This window comes from Mobula birostris, chromosome 18 (assembly GCF_030028105.1).
Source record: "Mobula birostris isolate sMobBir1 chromosome 18, sMobBir1.hap1, whole genome shotgun sequence".
Lineage (NCBI taxonomy): Eukaryota > Metazoa > Chordata > Chondrichthyes > Myliobatiformes > Myliobatidae > Mobula > Mobula birostris.
This window is the reverse complement of record NC_092387.1, coordinates 20,463,752-20,478,944: the sequence shown is the minus strand read 5'-3', so window position 1 is coordinate 20,478,944 and position 15,193 is coordinate 20,463,752. Positions and strand designations below refer to the sequence as shown.

Here is a 15,193-nt window from a genome sequence, read left to right as displayed (position 1 = left end):
CATAAAGTCTGGCCTGCTGAGTTCCTCCAGCATTTCATGTGTGTTGCTTGGATTTCCAGCATCTGTAGGTTTTCTCTTGTTAGGTCTGGTTCTGATTATCATTAATGAATAGGCTCTTAATCCAATAGATTTTACTGTGATTCAAAGAGGGGATCCCAAAACTGAGTCCTTTCCTGGACCTCCACTCAGCCCTTTCTCATTCTAAGGACATCTCCACACACCTGAACCTATCCTCTCTCCACGACCCAATATACAGGATGTCCCGGCAATGTATCCCAACGTGTTTAGTGGTAGGACACTGAGCAGAACCCTCCCATGCTTGGTTCCCAGGGATGAAGTGCCCCTTGAACTATGGCCTCAAAGAGCAGTTCCAGTAGAGTGAACTTCAGGTAAGGGACATCTGACATCATCTGGTTCTCCTCTCACAGGTGCCTCCTGCTCAGATGGGTCCTGAAGACATTTGATCCAAAGAGGACATTCTTGTGACATTTAGAGAGTCATAGAGAAGTACAACACAGAAACAGGCCTTTCGACCCATCTAGTCCATGCCAAAACTATTTAATCTGCCTACTCCTATCAACCTGCACTGGGACCATAGCCCTCCATATCTCTACTACTCATGTACTTATCCAAACTTCTTTTAAATGTTGAAATTAAGCTTGCATGCCCCACTTGTGCAGGCAGCTCATTCTACACTCTCACCACCCTCTGAGTGAAGAGGTTTCCCCTCATGTTCCCCTTAAACTTCTCACCTTTCCCTCTTAACCAGCGGCCTCTGGTTGTAGTCCAACCCAACCTCAGTGAAAAAAGCCTGCTTGCACTTACCCTATCTATACCCCTCATAATTTTGTATACCTCTATCAAATGTCCTCTCAGACATCTATGTTCAAAAGAATACAGTCCTAACTCAAATCGATCTTTCCTTATAGCTCAGGTCTTCCAGACCCAGCAAAATTTTTGTAAATTTTCCCTGCATACTTTCAAACTTGTTTACATCTTTCCTGTAGGTAGGTGTGTGGTTCTGATCATAATACTCCAAATTAGGCGTCATCAATGCCTTATACAACTTCAACATAACATCCCATCTTCTGGACTCAGTACATTGATTCATGAAGGCCAATGTGCCAAAAGCTTTCTTTATGACCTTATCCACCTGTGATGCCACTTTCAATGAATTACGGATCTGTATTCCCAGATTCCTTTGTTCTACCACACTTATATGCCCTACTGTTCACCACGTAAAACCTACCCTGGCTGGTCTACCGAAGAGCAAAACTTCCCACTTGTCTGCATTAAATTCCATCTGCCATTTTTCCAGCTGATGCAGATCCCTCTGCAAGCCATGATAGCCTCCTTATAGTCCACCACACTCTCAATCTTGGTGCCATCCTCAAATTTTACATTATCATTAACATCCCGATAATTGATATAGGTAACAAACAACACAGGACCCAACAGCACACCACTAGCCTCAAGCCTCCAGTCAGAGAGGCAACCCTCTACTACCACTCTCTAGTTTCTCCCCCAAACCCAATGTCTGGGATCTGAACCTCCTTGTCCAGCATCCCATGTGGGACCTTGTCAAATTCCTTACTAAAGTTCATGTAGGCAATATCCACCGCCTTGCCTTCATCCACTTTCCTGCTAACTTCATCAAAAATCTCTATAAGATTGGTCAGACATGAGGTACCATGCGTGAAGCCATGCTGACTATCCTTAATCAGTCCATGTCTATCCGGAGGACCAATTTTGTCCCCTGTAGTCCTTTGGCTCTTAACATATCTGTGGAATCCCTTAGGATTCTCCTTAACCTTGTCTGCTAGAATTTTTAAAAAATCAATGCAGTCCTCACTGCTGGGAAGACTGAAGTGATTCCAAATTTGTCCAGAATAACAATTAGACCTGGATGGAGAGAATGGGGATGGTGGTGCCCATGTAATGTGCACTGTATCAGGCTTTGATGGAACACCTTTAAATTTGCTACCACCATTCTACATTCAACATGTTCAGCATTTGGGGACTCACCAATTGCTGCTAAAAACTCCATACACACTCTCTTCTTTGTCATGGGGTGACTTGTAAACAAAGACATCTTCAATTCTGTTGAAATGGACGTTTTCAGCAGGGTTGCTGCAGATCAGACGGGCTTTGAGAAAGGTTGTCCACTTACTCAGCAGTCGTTGTCTGGATCCACCTCGGTCATTCTGTGAACAAAACAGATCCAAACCTGTGACAAACATCACATCGGCAGTTGACCGAGGAAAGCCAGAGAGGGAAAGCGCCTACCATCAGGTGATCAGAACACATTAAGCCACCAGAATCCTGGATCATAACAAGTGACTTTTGCAAATGCTTAACAAATCTATTGACCAGGAAAGTAATTAAAGACTTTATAACCAAATAAAGGGCTCTATAGCATTTTACAACTACACAGTGTCCTTGGTAACATCTTAGGAGGAATACCAATCCCAGATAATTGACATTTTACACATTTGGTTTAGTCCAAGGTCGAATGAAATCCTCTGTGAGCTCACAAGTAGAGACCGTTAAAACAAGAACAGCACTAAGAAATTGAAGTTGGACTTCAGAGGAAACTCCTTTACCAAAAGAGGAGGAAGAATATGGAACATTCTCCACAGGGAGTGATTGAAGTGAATAGAGTTGCAGATAGTTAAAGAACAGAAACAGGTCCAACAGCTCACCAGGACCACACCAATCCTCTGAACCATCTTCAAGACTCCAGCAAGTGAAGTCCTTATCAGAGTCCTGAAGGTGCTGTTCTTCTGTCTCCCTTATAAACGTTCACAACTCTGAAAAGGACTTCACTTAACTTGCGGGCAGCACCGTGTCGCAGTGGGTACTGGAGCCGTCTCACAGCTCCAGCGATGCAGGTTCAACTCTGACCCCGGGTGCTGTCTGTGTAGTTTCCACATTCGCCCTGTGACTGCGTGGTGTTCCCTGGATGCTCTAGTTTTCTCCCACATCCCAAACAGTGTGTGGACTGGGAGGTTAACTGGTCACTGTGAATTGCCCCTGGTGTATGGGTGCGTGGTAGATTGTGGGAGAAGTTAGTGAGAGCGTAGGGAGAATCAAGTGCTAATGGGCGTGATGGGCTGTGACGCAGTGGGGCAGAGGGCTTACTTCCAGCTGTTTAACACAACCACTCATGACAAAATAAATATTGTACAATAAGACAGCAAAATAGTGAGACAGTGTTCATGGGCAGAGATGGACGGAAATACACTCAGTAGCCACTTATTTTTTTTTAGGTACACCTGCTCATTAATGCAAATATCCAATCAGCCAATCATGTGAGAGTAATTCAATGCATAAAAGCATGCAGACATGGTCAAGAGCTTCAGTTGTTATTCAGACCAAACGTCACAATGGGGAGGAAATGTAATCCAAGTGATTTTGACTGCGGAACGATTGTTGGTGCCATACAGGGTGGTTTGAGTATCTCAGAAACTCAGGCACAACAGTCTCTAGAATTTTACAGTGAATGGTGTAAAAAAAAAACAATAAAATATCCAATGAGCAGCAGTTCTGTGGACGAAGACACTTTGCTAATGATAGCGGTCAGAGGAGAATAGCCAGGCTGGTTCAAACTGACAGGAAGGTGGCAGTAACTCAAATAACCACCTATTACTGGCATTCATCGCCAGAGGATTCGAGTACAGGAGCAGGGAGGTTCTACTGCAGTTGTATAAGGCCTTGGTGAGACCACACCTGGAGTATTGTGTGCAGTTTTGGTCCCCTAATCTGAGGAAAGACATTCTTGCCTTAGAGGGAGTACAAAGAAGGTTCACCAGTTTGATTCCTGGGATGGCAGGACTTTCATATGATGAAAGACTGGATCGACTAGGCTTATACTCGCTAGAACTTAGAAGATTGAGGGGGGATCTTATTGAAACATATAAAATTCTAAAGAGATTGGACAGGCTAGATGCAGGAAGATTGTTCCTGATGTTGGGGAAGTCCAGAACGAGGGGTCACAGCTTGAGGATAAAGGGGAAGCCTTTTAGGACTGAGATGAGGAAAAACTTCTTCACACAGAGAATGGTGAATCTGTGGAATTCTCTGCCACAGAAAACAGTTAGGGCCAGTTCATTGGCTATATTTAAGAGGAAGTTAGATATGGCCCTTGTGGCTAAAGGGATCAGGGGGTATGGAGAGAAGGCAGGGACAGGGTTCTGAGTTGGATGATCAGCCATGATCATACTGAATGGCGGTGCAGACTCGAAGGGCCAAATGGCCTACTCCTGCACCTATTTTCTATGTTTCTGTCAGTGGTGTGCAGAAAGCATCTCTGAACACGCAGCACATCAAAGCTTGAAGTGGATGGGTTACAGCAGCAGAAGCCATAAGCATACACTCAGTGGCCATTTCAGTCGGTATAGGTGGTACCTAATAAAGTGGCCATGGGGTGTACAGGCAGCATTCACATAAATATGATAAATTGTCTGTGTGCTTTCAATCTTAAAGTGAGGGGCAGCCTTTGATATCAGAAGTGTCCCAGGGCAAGGGTGGATCATCCCCTGCACTAGGAGTTGGATCTGCAGCTCACGTTAATGGGGCAATAGAACATAGGTGACTAATCGCACACTCTGGTCTGCTCCCTGAAAAGTGTAGCAAGAGGCCAGAGGGAAGCTTCCCAGCGATGGAATAACGATCCAACTGGAAATGGCAACAAGTCCGGCCATGGTCCATGGGGCACACCCACCTTACACACTCGGCCAATCCGTGAAATCCACGGGTCAATATCCGGGTTTTCCTGTGCAATCCTTTCCCTGAAGAACATGTAAATCAGGTCACCCACCGGTGAGATTTCCACAAACTTGGGATCTGAAGGGAAGGAAGCGAGATTACAGGTAATTGATGAAGTGAAGGCTGTGGGAGGAAAGTCTGCTACAGGTCAGAGAGCTCACGGAAAGCAAGAAATTGACGGTTCAGGAAATGGAGGATAGTCAAGAGTTTGTGACAAAATAAATTCCATTTCTATAGCACCTTCATGATCTTGGAACATCCCAAAAGATTTCACAGCCAAATGAATAGTTGTTACTGTGTCGCTGCTGATGTGTCACAGGGAACATGACAACCAATTGTGCACAGTAAGATCCCACAAACAGAAACCTGGTTAATAAATGGATGGTCCATTTTGGACATTTTAGAGGAATACCAACTTCTTAAAAATGACACCATGGTACGTCCTGTCTCTACCAGAGGAGTCAGGCTGAAGACTGGGATTCCTACACGCCACCAACCCTTCCCCCCAGTTTTCCACTGACATTATGAAAATGGGACATGATACCATTGACAGATGAGATGCCACACATTATAAATGTGACTATTCTGATGTCCTGTTGTCACACATCTCACCAAAACCCAGGAAAATCCTTCCTCTTTCCCCACAGCGGTGGTGGAAGTCTGCCCATGTGATCTTCTGTCACACCACTAATGAAGGAGTCCTTTCTGAATGCCTGGTCTCTCGTGTTGTTTTCAATAAAGCTGCTAAACCCCCACAGCTTATTGGTCCCTACAAAGACACCACTTCACAGCACTGAACCATCTGAAAGCTTCAGCTGTAAGGCCTTTGTTGGTCCAGGCTTGGTACCACAGCCCGGGCATGCTAGGAAAATAGAGACTCCTTCTCTGCATATGCAGATTAACAACTAGTCAGGTTCTTCTTAGAGGGCAAAACTGAGGAAAAGAAGTTCCTTGTCAGTTCGACAGCTACAGGAGACAAAATGCTTCAATTCCTGTTGCACTACTAAATGTTGAGGGACGTTAGTCAGAACGATGCATCATGCAGAGAATTCAAAAGCTGGAGAGGAACCAGGAATCCAAGGTCCTTACCATCAGAAATTGTTGCAGGTTAATGCTAGGCAACCTGAATGCATCCTCATGGCAGTGTGGGGCATGAGATGGAGGGAACTCAAATAATTCCCAAGGGACATCAACTGAAGCTGAGTTCCTGCAGTGCCTTTTGGAAGACTGCATACCTGTTATTAATCACTTAGTACAGACGTGGTCAATGCACTGCTTCACTGATGAGTACAAGTCGGCCTTTGCTGAGATATTCCTGGGTACCACACTTCAGCCCTGGCTTGCTGGGTACTCTGGGTTAGTTCAGCACAGGGTGGCTTCCTTTCAGCAGGGCAGCCACAGAAAAAACGAGCAATGTGCTCCGTAAAGTGAACTCCATCTTTGTCACAGAGGGAGTGCTCTTTATAACCATATAACAATTACAGCACGGAATCTCGGCCCTTCTAGTCTGTGCCCAACTCTTACTCTCACCGAGTCCCACCGACCTGCACTCAGCCCATAACCCTCCAGTCCTTTCCTGTCCATATATCTATCCAATTTTACTTTAAACGACAACATCGAACCTGCCTCAACCACTTCTGCTGGAAGCTCGTTCCACACAGCCGCCACTCTCTGAGTAAAGAAGTTCCCCCTCATGTTACCCCTAAACTTTTGCCCTTTAACTCTCAACTCATGTCCTCTTGTTTGAATCTCCCCCACTCTCAATGGAAAAAGCCTATCTACGTCAACTCTATCTATCCCCCTCATAATTTTAAATACCTCTATCAAGTCCCCCCTCAACCTTCTACGCTCCCAAGAATAAAGACCCAACTTGTTTAACCTTTCTCTGTATCTTAGGAGATGAAACCCAGGCAACATTCTAGTAAATCTCCTCTGTACTCTCTCAATTTTGTTGATATCTTTCCTATAATTCGGTGACCAGAACTGTACACAATACTCCAAATTTGGCCTCACCAATGCCTTATACAATTTCAACATTATTTCCCAACTCCTATACTCAATGCTCTGATTTATAAAGGCCAGCACACCAAAAGCTTTCTTCACCACCCTATCCACATGAGATTCCACCTTCAGGGAACTATGCACCATTATTCCCAGATCCCTGTGTCCTACTGCATTCTTCAATGCCCTACCATTTACCATGTATATCCTATTTTAATTAGTCCTACCAAAATGTAGCACCTCACATTCATCAGCATTAAACTCCATCTGCCACTTTTCAGCCCACTCTTCTAAGTGGTCTAAATCTCTCTGCAAGCTTTGAAAACCTACTTAATTATTCACAACTCCACCTATCTTAGTATCATCTGCATACTTACTAATCCAATTTACCACCCCATCATCCAGATCATTAATATATATGACAAACAACATTGGACCCAGTACAGATCCCTGAGGCACACCACTAGACACCGTCCTCCAATCTGACAAACAGTTATCCACCACTACTCTCTGGCATCTCCCATCCAGCCACTGCTGAATCCATTTTACTACTTCAATATTAATACCTAACGACTGAACCTTCCATATGGAACCTTGTCAAAGCCCTTACTGAAGTCCATATAGACAACATCCACCGCTTTACCCTCATCAACTTTCCTAGTAACCTCATCAAAAAATTCAATAAGGTTTGTCAAATATGACCTTCCACGCACAAATCCATGTTGACTGTTCCTAATCAGACCCTGTCTATCCAGATAATTATATATACCATCTCTAAGAATACTTCCCATCAATTTACCCACCACTAACGTCAAACTCACAGGCTGATAATTGCTAGGTTTATTCTTAGAACCCTTTTTTAAAAACAATGGAACTTGTTTAAACTTTATGGGACTTGTCAACAGCAAATCAGATGAGGAATGAATCATCTCCTTTAGCTTTATGTCACAGGAGCAGAGATGAGAAAATGTCCTCCAGTCTCAAGAAAGGTGTCAAGGTGTGGGCTTCCTGTTGTTCTTCTTCAACCTTGCAGAAATTCTAAACTAACCATTCTGGAAATGAGGAAGAGCACTGCTTAAATATATAGGGAATGCACTTTGAACAAAATGAGATTCCAACTCTTTTCTCTCAGAGGGTCATAAGTCCTTGGAACTCTCTTCCTCCAGGTCATTTAAGGCAGAAGTTGACAGATTCTTGACAGGCAAGGGCTGAAAGGTCACCAGGCACAGGGAGGGAAGCTTGGCTCAGTTTACAATCAGATGAACCATGATAATGAATAGTGGAGCAATTTTGAGGGGCTGGTGGCTAACTCCTAATTTGAATGCTCATTAGCGCCAGCTTGACATAGAAGCTCCACAGAATGAGCTCTGACTGAACCCAGAACAGAAACTTCCAGGTGTAAGCTCAAGAGAAGTATTCAAGCTTATCTGAGTTCCCATCATCCAATTGCAGAGAGTTGGTGCACTTGTGTCTCTCTGGCCTGAAGATGTCCCAAGAAGGTGCAGGTGGCAGTTGGACGGGCAGTGCGGGTGGGGTTGTGATCTTGATGACCCCCCTCCCTGATTCAGGAAGGATCCCTTTTCCCTTGGCCCCACACAGAGATCTGCTTTAGTAACTGAGGAAGACCACCCCCCCCAGTCCCCTCTTTTATTCAGTGCTATCCAGCTCCTGTAGGAGGTACATAAATGAGCACTGTGTCCCTCCTGGGCGTGCGAGGAAACTGGCAGCTCTCAGAGGCAGCCATCAGGAACCACTGCACAATACCAGGAGCCAAGATCACATCAGGTTTCTGTGAGACATCCCAAGATGAAAGCCCGGGGTCAGCGCTGATCTTCGTGGTTATTTCCTGATAAAATGCGAGTGATGCTGATTCAGTTCTCTATCCTGTAATGTGTCTGTGTGGGGGGGCAGGAAGAGGCCTTCAGATAATCAACAGCTGGGAGCTCAAAATAAGGAAATAAAGGTAGAGACTAAAGATGCATAATTATGTCACCATGACAATCGTTTCTGCAACTTGGGAGTAAGTGAATTATCTGGTGTGCAGCTGAGAGACACAAGCTTTGCTTTCCAGTTCGTGCTGAGAGACCTGACCTCAGCCTGTAGTATGACAGGGAGGGAGGGGGTGGGTATGCTTTGGACCCTGGGCTCCGTGACAAATAAGTTTCAGACCTATTCCCTAGGCCAGAACCAGTGACACTCGTAGAAACGATCATGGTGCTTTCCGAGAGGAAGGTTGAAAGGGGAACGATAGATCCGAAAAGGAAATACTTAAAGGCACACAGTGAGGAGTTTGTAGGGAAGAGAACTATGCAGGAGGGGCAAGGCAATGGAATGTCACACTTACCTCTCATCCAGTCCTCAGCAGACTTTAACCGTGAGGGTTGGTCACCCTTCCTGTAGCTAATAAGGATATTTCTGTCTCCATCAGATGCTGTGGAATAGAGTCGCTGCTCTGCAAAGAGGTAGAAAATGCACACACAAGCAGACTGAGTGAACTGGCCCTGGTTCTCCAATGCAATGTGAATTGAAACTGCAAGAGGACCTACCGACAACCAGCGAAGTGAAGCCCTGTTGTGGAGTTTTTGGGCAGACACCTGATCCCAGGACATAGTTATGTCCGTTCATAATTGGCTTGAATTCATTGTTAAACTGAAAAAGAAAATTTTTACATTTTACTCTCTTGCAATGGATACACAATAAAGGGGGAATAGAATATTCCTGACATGCATACATCAGTCATGAACTCAAAGAGCTGAGTGGCTTCCTTCTATGGTGCAACCTTTGTGATTCTGTGAAATTAATGCTGCAAGGTCCCACTAAACCTTTACAGAGTAAATGGTGAACTCATTTCACTTCTGGTTTGGATCCAGGATTTACTGCACGGGGCTTTCTCCTCTCCAAAACACACTTCACTCGAAGAAGGGTCTTGACCCAAAACGTCGATTGTTCATGGTGACACACCTGGGGGTAGGTGGGGGTGTGTGTGTGTGTGTGTGCGTGCGCGCGCGTTTAAGATTAAAGTCTGTCACGAGCTTTGTGGCCCATCAGGCCAGTGCTCATGCCAGTTTCCATGGTGTGAAGCGACTGAGAGTACTGATAGACAGATAGGACACCAGTCTAGCACAAGGTTAACCCCTAGAATTTTTGCCGGTGCCCATTCTCAGCTGGGTAGACTGGAGCATTATGTGGTTAAGTGCCTTGCTCAAGGACACACATGCTGCCTTGGACGAGGCTCGAACCCACGACCTTCAGATCGCTAGTCCAACGCCCTAACCACTTGGCCATGCGCCGCACGCGTGTGTGTGCATGTGCGTGTTGCTTTGGATAGCTAGCATCTGCAGAAGCTGGTAATCCGAGCAACGCACACAAAATGCTGGAGGAGCTCAGCAGGCCAGGCAGCATCTAAGGGAAAAAGTACAGCTGACATTTCGGGCCGAAACCCTTCACCAAGATCCTTGTTTATCGCCAGTTTGATTAGAGACAGTGCGGTCACTACAGCCAGTGACAGCTGAAATGGTCCTTGTTACAGTTCGGCTTCTTCTTTGGGTTACCAAGCATTTGAGAGACCACGTCAAAAGATTTGTCCAACTTTCTCTGTTGGAGAGTGAACACAACTTTCCGCACACTAACATTGTGACAAAGTTTCACGGGATCTGCATTTTTTCACTAGGGAGGTTCACTGTGGCTCCAGAGGAGAGAATGTTTCCACTAAAGAGAGAGACCAGAATGAGGTGCAATATTACAGGGTAGGGGGTGATGACTTTAACCTGAGGTGTGTGGGAACTTTTTCTCACAGAGGATGGTGAATCTCCGGAATTCTCTACTCCAGAGACGTTTGTCACTCAGGAGCTTCACTCTGACTCCGGGAGACTGTGCACAATGAACTATATTTGGGGGGCCTTCTACCGGCCACTCTGACCACCAGAGACCAGAGAAAGCCCAGTGCAGTAAATCCTGGGTCCAAACCAGAAGTGAAATGAGTTCACCATTTACTCTGTAAAGGTTTAGCGAGACCCTGCTGACAGGTGATCCAATATCGGCCACTGCACACACCACCAAAGTTAAAATTGCTCCCCAAGCCTTTAAAGTGAATTGTTCACGGTTACTTACAAGCAGCCAACACCTTGGGTTCATCCAATTGGTTCCACACAGAAAGAGATGAGTTTCATTGAACTTCTGTAAAATCATGATATAATTCCCACAGCGTTCCTGGAAAACAAAGGGATTCAATGTTTTAAACAGTCACTCAGTCAAAGAAACCAGGTTCCTGATACCCAGTGGAAGAGACATTGTTCACAATGTGATTCTGATACATGAAAAGGCATTGTAGCACCATGACCAAAGCCAATTCCAAGGAAGTGGCTGAGGCTTGAGGAGTGTGTAACTCCCTCTGTAGAATGCTAACATCTTCTCCTTGGCCATCAAGCCTCAAAGTCCTCAGGGTGAGAGGGAAGAAATGGAGAAACCACCCCTCTGAGAGTTAGAGAAGGTTGCTGGAGATGCAATATCCTTCCCAAACCAGTGAGTTGGAAGTCTAATGTTGTAGAGTGTATGGGCACTGACAAAGCTCTGGAGACACACAAGGCTACAGTTCCACACAAAGAAAATGTCCTCTACCAACTTCAAAGTCTACAGAGCAAACAACACTGGAGGACCTTGGCAGGTCAATGCTCATGTAACTTGACAAATTTGGATCCCAAATCCAGAGTTATAATTATAAAAGCCAATCAGTAACTGCCTTGGCAAAACAGTGTCACCAGGGGAGGAAATTTCAGGAACTACGTTACAGTTCAACAACATTGTAAAACTGCTGACTCTCTTTGAAAGCTGAGTCTGCATCATCATTGAGACTTGTGCTGGGAAAATGCTTCCCTGCAGACTTATCAGACCGAAAACGATTCCAGAGCACAACTCACCACATTGTTCGCTTGACATTCTTTGGATTCACCGGGCACGTTGATCTGTAAGGTGAAGAGACAGGTTCATGACCACTGCCGGACAATTCCCATCAATATAACTGGTGATGGAGCTCATTTTACTCCCTTAATAGACAGAGCACCACACACAAAATGCTAGAGGAACTGAACAGGTCGGGCAGAATCTATAGAGAGGAATAAACCAGCTGATGTTTCAGGTCCCGATGAAGGGTCTTGGCCCTTAACAGTGATTGTTTATTCCCCTCTACTGATGCTGCCTGACATGCTGAGTTCAAATTCAGCATTTTGTGTGTCTTGTTGCTCTGGATTTCCAGCATCTGCAGAATCTCAAGTGTTTATGAGAGCGCCACTCCTACCCTTTTACCACTCGAGTGCAAAATTTTACAGATTTATCGAAGTTCAAAGTGCGAAGAACATTGGTTTGAAGTATGTTTACATTATACAACCTCGAGATTTGTCTCCTTACAGGCAGCCACAAAGAAACCTCAAAAGAATCAACTGGAAAAAAAAGAACAATGTGCAGAGAAAGAGAGAAAAAAAAAGCAAATCATGCAAACAATAAAAGCCAGCAAATAGCATTCAGAACTGAAGTTTTATGAAAGACTCGAAGCCAGGCATCAGCACAGCAGGAGAAGGCAACAGGCTCAGTTCATCGTACAGCTGAGTAAACATCGTGGAAACGGTGAGCAAAACCCAGCAGAACCAGCCCTCGCCTTGCCTCTGGCCCCAACACCCTGACCTTTTCAATCTGGCCCAGCGCTTAATTTTTCCTAACATCGGATCGTTCCTCACTCTCAGACCACTCTTGAGACCTGAACCCCGAACCTTGCCACCACTACGATTCGGCCTGTACTCCACCTTTCCAATTCGGCCCAATGTTTAAATCAATCAGATACTGGGACGTCACGATTCTGCTTTGACCCTGCCTCTGCTTACCTCGGCCATGCCTTTCCTGTGCCTCTGCCTCCGCTCGCTCCTCCACTGTCAGCGTTGATCGCTATTAATAGTTTTCTTTGTTTTGTTTTCTGCTGCCATTAAGTAGTCGCAGGGCATCGACAGTGCCATCTTAAACCAGAAGTTGCCGGGGGAATATCAAAGCATCTTGCAGTAAAAGGCACAAACAGCATCAGGACCTCACTCTGCCAAACCACAGTGTTGTGAAGCACCAGCTTTATCACACCAACTGGGTTGCACAGTGATACTGCTGTTTGAGTTGCTGCCGTACAGTTTCAGAAACTCAGGTTCAGTCCTGAGCCTGGTGTTGTCTACATGAAGGTTGTACGTTCTCCTGTTCTCCCTAGGATCACATGGGCTTCCACCACATCCAAATGACTTGTGGTTGGCTGTTATTGCCCCATGGATCTGGGTGGCTTTGATAAAAATGCCATGAGAAAAAAAGTCATAGGGACAATTTGTGGGAAATAAGGTAGCTCTGTGAACCTGCATCAACTTGGTGGGCTGGACTAACTTTCTCCTATAAGGAATTAGAACCATATGGATAGTGGAGATGGATGCAGGGTAAAGAAAACCAACGTTATGATAAGTCAATCATGACAATTTCTTTCGAAAATTTTCCTTTTCCTTCCTTGCCATTATTGGTTACTAGTATGGAAATGCCTTTATTGGATATATTCTGGTGTTTTTCTCTCCACTCCAGAGACATGAGACAGCAAGCACCACTCTATTATAGAAAGTAGTCAAAAAGCATTTGGACCTGCCTCCATCATTTCATCTGACTATGCATTCCAGTTTATAAAAACTCACAGAAAAACATACTCATTCCTTTCCTTATATGCTTGGTCAAACTTCTCAACTCCATATCCCTGGTTATAGGCTCTATCCTTTTTGAGAGGATGATGAAGGTCCATAGTTATGCGGGCTGTTGTTCCTAAAATGTAGATAGATTCTGAGAAGAGGAGGCGATTTTGTGTGATGGACTGGGTGGGTTGCATTCGCAATTCTCCATGACATATGTGGACATTACCAGCAATACCAATAAGTTAGTACTTGGCCAATGGCCAGGTCATGGTGAGAATATTGAATAATAGTTATAGAAACGCCAATAGGGAAAAAGTAGCAGAAGCTTAGAATGTAAACAGATTATATTAAACTGGATTTGGTGTTTTGGTTAAGCTATTTATTCTACTTAACATAAGGGTATTGCTACTTACCAGAAATAGAACGAACAGGGTTTTGGTCTAAGTGTTGTCATAATATAGGAGCTCTACAGTTTTAACAATAAATCCAATGATTTTTATTGTCTGTTGGTTACCATGTCATGCAGCATCTTTAATTTGGAGGAAAAATGTCAACACAATTTAAAGACCATCTCCCAACACCCTAAACACATAATGCCCATAGATTTAAGTGCCTTTTCCTGAAATATATTGTTCCAAATCTTGTTCACATCAGATAAATGCAATCTTTCATGAAAATAAAACTTCCAAAAGCACTAATGCTGTAAACCAACCAAACAAGCAATACTTTGAGACTGCCTAAATGAAACTTAAAGTGATTAAGTGGAAGGTTTAGATGATTCAGAATAATCTCATACAATTATAAAGGTTTCTTTTAATTCATCCTGCACTACATTAAATCTCTCTGAAAGCTGACAAAAGTTCAATTTACTAAAATCCATCTGAGCCCATTTGTGCAATCCTCATTTTCAGCATCCATTCTCCACTCAGCTTCCTAGGTATTTGTTCTTTGAAGCAGTAATGTATCTTTTCTCAAGCTCTCCAGTGAAACAATCTCCAGACTTGGAGTTTGGAAAAGGCAGAAAACTCCTCTTTTCTGCCTCACTTACAGTGGGTGGGTGGGGGGTTTATGACAAAGAACACTTTGCGTTTTGAAACTGAGCTGCAATATGAAATACCATGTAGGTGTCTGGTCTCCCTATCCATAGAAGGATATGCATGCAGTAGAGAGATTATGTCAGTGGTTATTAATCCATCAGAGTTGTTGGGGGGTGGAGGGGGGAAGTGCTGGTGTTGTCACAGGACAAATAAACTAGGCCTGTGCACTCAAGTTCAGAACAATGCCAGTGATCTTACTGAAATGTACAAAATTATTACAGGACTTGTCCAGGATAGATCTAGGAATGATGTTTCTCCAGATTGGAGATACAGGAGACTGCAGATGCCAGAATCCTTCTACATCTGAGTGGCCAAGAACAGAGATGAGGACCTTCATTGCTGCCTTAAACACCAGCAGCGTAACTTAGACCACACCCCTTTATGCATCAAAACAAGTCTTACACTGAAACTAGCTTACAGTCAATTGAATTGAACTATTTTTAAAACTGCATGAAGAAGGAAGAATTATTTTCCCAGATCAACAGTATGCTATTTTAGTTTATTGACACAATGAAATAATTTATAATGATTTTTTCATTTTTTTTAAAATTTTGTTTCAGTCTGGGTACAGCTGCTTGGGCGTTGGGTGAGTTGAAAGACCATTAAAGTTAACTACCAAATCCCACAGGATAG

The 15,193-nt window shown here is 44.2% G+C and overlaps 1 protein-coding gene across 1 annotated transcript in view; it reads right to left on the bottom strand.

The window, feature by feature from the left end:
• The window catches only part of LOC140212000 (semaphorin-7A-like), a 46,059-nt gene that overhangs the window by 16,163 nt on the left and 14,703 nt on the right, over positions 1 to 15,193 (bottom strand). Inside the window, exons 3-8 of the mRNA XM_072282344.1 lie at positions 11,685 to 11,729; positions 10,879 to 10,977; positions 9,315 to 9,417; positions 9,113 to 9,220; positions 4,724 to 4,845; positions 2,026 to 2,204 (exon numbers count right to left, since the gene is read on the bottom strand). Coding sequence (XP_072138445.1) covers positions 2,026 to 2,204; positions 4,724 to 4,845; positions 9,113 to 9,220; positions 9,315 to 9,417; positions 10,879 to 10,977; positions 11,685 to 11,729 — 656 coding nt within the window. The remainder of the gene's footprint in view (positions 1 to 2,025; positions 2,205 to 4,723; positions 4,846 to 9,112; positions 9,221 to 9,314; positions 9,418 to 10,878; positions 10,978 to 11,684; positions 11,730 to 15,193) is intronic.